Raw genomic sequence first — 7,058 nt, forward strand, 5'->3', positions numbered from 1 at the left:
AAAGGCTGAAAGCCACTGCTCTAAAGGGTGCTGTGTATGTATTGGGGGAACCCTGCAGCCACCTCTGAGCACAGGAAGGATCTATTCCTTATCTTCAGTGTACTGCATCTCCTACAATTCTCTTGAAGTCCATTTTATTACAAAAGGATGTTTTCCACTGGTGCTCAATTCTTAGTGTAAAATCTAGTGGCGAATCAATTTGTCATGCTTCTGTTGAATGTACATGCTCTTCCTGAGAGCTGCAAAGGACTGGGTTTCCTTGTTTTAGACATCAGGCAAACATGTAGACTGTCCTGTGGGGATTAGACCTAATCAGAGTGTTTTCTGTGCAGTCTTGGGGGGAGAGTTTCTGAAGTATATGGACGCCTTCAAACCCTTCCTGGGCATTGGACTGAAGAACTATGCAGAGTACCAGGTAGGACCTGAATCTGGGAGCCCCACGTTCAGAACTTTTTTGCATCTGTTGGTAGTTAGGGATTTACAGAGTTCTTCAGGATTGCATCCCCTGAGGCCCTTTGGCTTCTGGTGAGGAAGCCAGTATGTGAGCACTGTAGGAACTCAGTAATTACTGGCTGCACTTGTAAATGAATTTATAGACTCTCCTCTATTTAAAATTGTCCACAGCTGGCAGTCATCAGCTTGACACCTGAGGTTCTGCATTGACTGCATATTCAGTGGCATTGATCAGGAGAGAAGTTGCTACTAGGAATGAATTTCCAATAGACCATGCATGCCATGGCATTTACTCTGGTGCTGACCCTTAGAACACCTGGCTGCTGAACTTTTTCAGCATGTCTCTAAAACAAGTATCTGTCACTCGTGGGCATCTGGAACTCTCGCCCCCAATTGGGTAAACTTATTCAGATCTCTTCTTTATGACTTAGAGCGGCGTTAACTGTTGAAATACTGACTTTTATGGGCAATTGCAGACGAGGGTCACTATTAAGTGATGATTTTAGTTCCTGCCTGTTGCAATCCCATAATTTAGTGTTTTAATAGGCTAGCGCAGTAAGCACAGGCAGTGTGGGGAAAAACAACTTATACTGGGTTGGTGCATACTTACTGTTCTCTTCGTAGGTTTGTCTGGCTGCAGTAGGCCTAGTTGGAGACTTATGCAGAGCCCTGCAGTCCAACATCTTGCCTTTCTGCGACGAGGTTATGCAGCTGCTCTTGGAGAACTTGGGGGTAAGTGCTTACCTACTTTTAGCCAGTTAAGCAAACTAGCTATTAGTGGCGATAAAGGAAAGTGAGAGGCAGAGACTGTATTGGGAGAAGTTAGAGATGTTTGAAAAAGGTTATATCAGGAGACGTAAGCAATATATAGCTAGCTAACATGGTTTCAGAGTAGCAGCCGTGTTAGTCTGTATCCGCAAAAAGAACAGGAGGACTTGTGGCACCTTAGAGACTAACAAATTTATTTCAGCATAAGCTTTCATGGGCTTCAGCTCACTTCTTCAGATGCATAGATAACATGATAATTTGAAGAGAACTCGGGTGTCCTCTGTGGGGGGAGGGGATTTAAGCTTCCAGTCATTCATCTTCATTTCCAATATCTCTCTCTCTCTCTTTTTCTCAGAATGAGAATGTCCATAGGTCTGTGAAGCCTCAGATTCTCTCTGTGTTTGGCGATATTGCCCTGGCCATCGGAGGAGAGTTTAAAAAATATCTAGAGGTTGTATTGAATACTCTCCAGCAGGCCTCGCAAGCCCAGGTTGATAAGGTAAACCAGCAGGGCACTTGGCAGCTCCTTCTCATCCAGGGTGAAATACGTCTGTCTTAGTTGTTTGCCAACGGCCATTGTACAGGCATGTTCTTTGTTTTCCATCTAGTCTGACTATGACATGGTGGACTACCTGAATGAGCTGAGGGAGGGCTGTCTGGAAGCTTACACTGGCATCATTCAGGGACTGAAGGGAGACCAAGAAAATGTGCATCGTGAGTATTTTGTCCTGTAGCACAGAGTCTTTAGGGAAGGGGGACCTTTTTTAAAGGTATGCTGTAACTTAAGCCTGCTACATTAAACCAGTCATTTCCTTTCAGCGGATGTGATGCTGGTGCAGCCAAGAGTAGAATTTATTCTGTCTTTCATCGACCACATTGCTGGAGATGAGGATCACACAGATGGAGTAGTAGCTTGTGCTGCTGGGCTGATAGGGTAAGCGTTCCAGACTCCTTTGGCTAGAGGATAAGTGACCGCACGCTCGCCAGGTAGATTATTGTTAGTGCAGGAAACACAATATTACAAGAAGTGCTTTTTTAAAGTTATCTGCTTGAATTGGAAATGGGTCTTGAGAGACTAGAGCTTTTAAAGGGACTTATTTGAATCTTCCTTCATGTATCTGAAGTGCCAACCACAGAATCTTCAGTTTAGGATTTTTTTTAACGCATTGTTGGGCTCTAACCCAGGAACAGGCGTGAAATTGGAGGACTGTGCAGAGGGGTGGTTCCTCATCACAAGCTGTTTACCAGCCCCGGTGGGTGGCCCATTTGCTCCCTGTCAGTCATTGCCATGAAGGGGCAAATTGCATATGCCTTAAAAGGAGTTGAGGACAATGATCTTAAAGGAAGGCTCCATACAATGAAATTTTCAGCTTGTGAATTGACAGTGCAGGGCCCAGTTCAGCTGTCATTGAAGTCAATGGGAGTGTTTTCTCTTGACTTCAATGGGAGCTGGATGGAACTTTCAGGGAGGACATCCTTTGGACAGGGGACATGGATGTTTCCAGCTAATAGCCGTTTAGGAGGCTGTTTGGCTCTCACGTTGCTGACCATATGCGACATTTAAAAAGGGACATTAGCTGGGAGTCAGTCTTCTCTTGTTGCTAGCAAAAGCTGATCTAACTGGCATGTTTCTGGCTGTGGCATTCAGCAAGCATTAAAGCCCATTCTCTCTCCTTTGTTTTCCACAGGGATTTGTGTACAGCATTTGGAAAGGATGTACTGAAATTAGTAGAAGCTAGACCCATGATACATGAACTTCTAACTGAAGGAAGAAGATCCAAGACAAACAAAACAAAAACCCTTGCTACCTGGGCAACTAAAGAACTGAGAAAACTGAAGAATCAAGCTTGGTAAGGGGCCTTCTCCCTTTCCCTCAGATTGCGAAATGACCACACAGGTTAAACTTCTAAGCTCAGGCCCATTGAAGGAGACACTTCACAGAAGCCTCATGCTATAAAAAGGCTTTTTCTTGTTTAGCTTTCCGTAAACTACCCATTTAAAGCTATAAAGCCCAGATGGCCACTGCTTGTTCCTAGAGAAAAGAACTGATGCTTGACCGTAACAAATCTAGAGTAAGGTCCTCTCCACGCTGGAATCAGAACTATGCTGCCATAGCTGCTAATGAGTTCTAGTGGGTTCCAGCATGCTTTCTCTGGGTCACATGGGCATGGATTTTTCTGCGGTTTAGTGGTTGGTTGGTTGTAGCTAGTAAAATTTTGACCCCCCAGTATGAGTAAGGGCTTTTAAAAGGAACGGTAGAGTAGGGAACAGCTTTCCTGTGCACTGGTGGGATATTGTGATTCCTGAACTTGGAATTCACGGAATGATGGCCCCTTCTGGTTTTGCGAAGATGCTTTTTCCTTGGCCTCTTGTAAGTGGCCTCACGTTGGCTCCAAAGAGGGGCTTTTTTTTAATTTCTACAACTGTCCCTCTCTGATTGCAGATCTGTTACCATTGGGATGACACCCAAGACCCCCACTGGAAATCTCCACTCTTTTGAAAAAACCCGGAAGTGAGGAGTGTGCACGGATGCTGAATGTTTGGGAATGAGAGGATGAGTGAGTGAGGCTTGAAACACACCACATTGAAAATCCCGCCACAGCAACAACAGCAGCAGCGCTGTTAGTGAGCTGAGCACTGACTTGCGTAGAAAACCTGACATCGGCCGTCTTCAGGAAGAGGGAACGACTGGGTTCTATCAAAAATAAGCAGTCTCTTCTTCCGACAGAGACTAGAACTAGCTTTTCTGTCTTTTGGCCAGTGCGAAGCGGAATGATTAGTTTGGGGGAGAGGAAACTAGGTTCACCTGTGGTGCTCTTTGTTTGAGGTCTGGCTTTTGCTGCTGAAGAGAGATGGAGTCTGGGTCTCTGGCCCGCCTTCTGTAACCTTTGCCACACAATGCTGTCAGTGCATGGGATAAAAGGAGGGGTGAAGGATTTTCAGTCTAAGAGTGAGTGTGTGTGAATGAGGCGGTATCCACATTCTCAACTTCAAGTCATTGCAGTTTATCTTTTCCCAAAAAAGGGTTAGCAGTTGCATTTCATAAACTAACCGAAGTTCAGTCTACTGATGCAGCATAAGAGATGTAAAAAGAAAAGAGGAAAAAAAGGAAAGTCGCTCTTTAGGGCTTTTTATTTTAGGGAAACACTGACGAATGTTCAGAGCTCCCGTTCTGAGTGACGCTTTTCATGATCTTGTTTCATCAAAGCGCCTTTCCTTCCTTAATATTGTTCAACTGTGAATGTAGAAATGGGGGAGGGGGGGGAAACTCTTGCGTTAGAGGGATTAGAAACAAACTGTCAAACAAGATTTCAGACCTAAACAAAAAAAAACCATAAATGTAAGTGCTCAGAATTGGCAATGAGAATGCAAAGGGAAAGATCTCTCCTGACTTGTACTGTAGCAGCCCGAACACCCACTAAATTGTGCCAAAGAGTTTAAAAACAATAAAGTAAAACTTCAGGTAATATTTTGGATTGCAAAATGAGGATAAATTCAATGTTCAAACAAAATCTGATAAAATGCCATTTGGAAACTGCTTGGCCTTTTGTGCTCTTTTATTTGATCGAATTTAATGTGGTATTGGTCTCTTGCTGCACTTCAAAACAAAAAAGGAAAAAAAGAGAAATTTATATAAATATATATACTGGCTTGAGCTTACACAAGACGGCACTTGTAAAAGGTTCTATTTTTCCACTGCAGTTGAAGATTAATAAAATGGTGTCAAACATTCCCCAGTACTTTCTTTTTGTATTCTTGGTCTTTCCAATTAAAAGGGGAACCCATTAACTTTTTTTTAAGTGTACTAAAAGTCTGATGGGCAACTTTGGGACAGATTGGCTGTTTGCCGCTCCCCTTAGCATACTGCTTTTTTTAATTCTCTAACATGAAACATGTGAAGGATCAAAATATCTTCTCTTTTTAAATCAATTTTTTGTTCTTTGAGGCATAGTCCCTCAATTATTCTGGATTTTATCAGCAATAAGACATGAAAAATAGAGAAGGTGTGGGGTTTGAAACAATTTTTAATGTCATCTTTATTATGCAGTTATTGATATTACCAGCATTTCTGAATTTGCAGCTTAACTTGGGCATTTTTAAAGCTGTTTGCCTGTGGGAGGGAGAAGGGAAAACCTTCATCTATAATTTTGCAAGAAGCAGGTAAAAATCTGTTTTATCCCCTTCCTTCTCTCCCCAACTGATCCTGGGATCCATGATAATGGAATCCACTTCTGTTGCCCATCCGCACTGCAGCATCCACAATAGCTCTTGTACAGGGTATCGGATATGTGCCTTTCAGTGCCGGGTTCAGAATGCAGTCAAAGTGCTGACCTTTGAACCAGTGTACAAAAAAAAAATCCCAGGTGTTTAGAGGAGAGGCCAGCTCTGTTTTGTGAATTGGGAGAGTTGACCACCTCAAAAACATTGGTTAGGGAGAGGCCTGGGTCACATTTCTATTAATGCCTTTTCTTTTTGTTTTGTTTCTTGATGTAGGTTGGGGTTTCCTAAAAAAGCCATTCCTGAAGTTGGGGAGGGGAACGTGGAGGGGAGAAATCTGATCATTCCTCAGTGCTACCTGTTTCTGTCCTGTGTGGCTGTTCAGCTGTAGACAGCAGGAGAATAAAGTACACTGAGACAGTAGTAGAAACAAATCTTGTCTGTCATGTTTTTGTTCCAGGGAAAGCAGTTCTTGAAACTGTTCAAACTAATCCTTAACAACTTTCACACAAGCAACACCATCCCACAGTGTGGTAGTGAGGAAAAACTGGTCTGTCACCTCCAGTGTTGGTGCTAGGCCTGCAACTGTTATCCTTTAATCCTGTAACCACTGTGGTTTGGAGAGAGGGACAAATATATAAATATAAAAAAAAAATCTTAAAAGCCAGTTTCACTGCCTGGCAGACTTAATTAATGGGATAAATCCTTGACTTTTTTTAAATGTGCGATTTCAGCACCCGGATCAAAATGTGCTTGTTTCAGCAAAGCATTTTGGTAGCATTTTGTTAGCTCCCAGCCTGGGCTTTGCACCAGCTTTGCCCTGCCACATGAGGTAAAGGTTAATGTGTGATTGGGAAAGGGATACAGAGGCGAGGAAATATTGCTGTGCTGGAAGTGGCTTAAGAAGCTTTTGGTCTCAAGTAGCAGTTCAGTTCATATTGTGCTGTAGCATTTCTGTATGTTTCTTACGCTTTTCTTTTCCTGGTCAAATGTCTTGCCAAAGGCAGCTAATGCAGTTGAATGGAGGGGAAAAAGTTCATGTAATCTTTCAAAGTGCCCACTTAATGCAGTCCTAGTATTTTACCTTTCAGAACCAAGCAACTTTAACTGTCTCAGTTCTGTCAAATTATTGTCAGCCAGACCTAATGAGGTTGGTGCTTATTTGGCTTCTGAGAATACTTTTTTATATATCTTTAATCTGTATTGACACTTACATACTGTTACTGTGTCACCTATGAATTGGCAGTTGTGACCTGTTGACGATGATGGATTGGAAAGGGTCCCTCTTACTAACAAATTGGTACCACTGATTTTATTTACCTTCTAAATAAAAGCTGCTTTATTTTGGTTTTCATTATTTTTGCTGCTTCATTTTATATAGCTACTGCATCTCTTGCCAGAAACCCTCCTCCTCTACTTTGCTCAGTGAGACTGTGTGGGTGTACGCTCTGATTGCATGAATGACACTCTCTCGTCTAGTTTCCTGTTTGGGGGAGCTGGAGCTGACAGTGATGTCTCATCCACCCATATGTGCTATTCTAACGTGCATCATCACTGAGCAGGAATAGCAGCGCCGTACAAAACTTTTCATGGAAGAAGTCTGGCCTCTTCGATCAGGG

The 7,058-nt window shown here is 42.9% G+C and overlaps 1 protein-coding gene across 1 annotated transcript; it reads left to right on the forward strand.

Moving 5' to 3' along the window:
• Positions 1–266: 266 nt before the first annotated feature.
• Positions 267–6,796, forward strand: LOC123356975 (importin subunit beta-1-like). Its single transcript, XM_045000229.1, has 7 exons — positions 267–415; positions 1,078–1,185; positions 1,577–1,720; positions 1,830–1,935; positions 2,041–2,155; positions 2,910–3,071; positions 3,665–6,796. Coding segments are annotated over exons 1-7 (693 nt in total). The 5' UTR covers positions 267–358; the 3' UTR covers positions 3,666–6,796.
• Positions 6,797–7,058: the final 262 nt, after the last annotated feature.

This window comes from Mauremys mutica, unplaced genomic scaffold (genome assembly GCF_020497125.1).
Source record: "Mauremys mutica isolate MM-2020 ecotype Southern unplaced genomic scaffold, ASM2049712v1 000124F_np12_subseq_4991368:5084080_obj, whole genome shotgun sequence".
In the NCBI taxonomy this organism is placed as follows: Eukaryota; Metazoa; Chordata; order Testudines; family Geoemydidae; genus Mauremys; species Mauremys mutica.

Bases quoted from the DNA above. Each gene is read 5' to 3' on its own strand.
- LOC123356975 (XM_045000229.1), top strand. From the start codon at position 359: ATGGACGCCTTCAAACCCTTCCTGGGCATTGGACTGAAGAACTATGCA. The intron at 1,721-1,829 runs GTAAACCAGCAG...TTTTCCATCTAG, and splicing joins CGCAAGCCCAGGTTGATAAG to TCTGACTATGACATGGTGGA. The intron at 2,156-2,909 runs GTAAGCGTTCCA...TGTTTTCCACAG, and splicing joins TGTGCTGCTGGGCTGATAGG to GGATTTGTGTACAGCATTTG.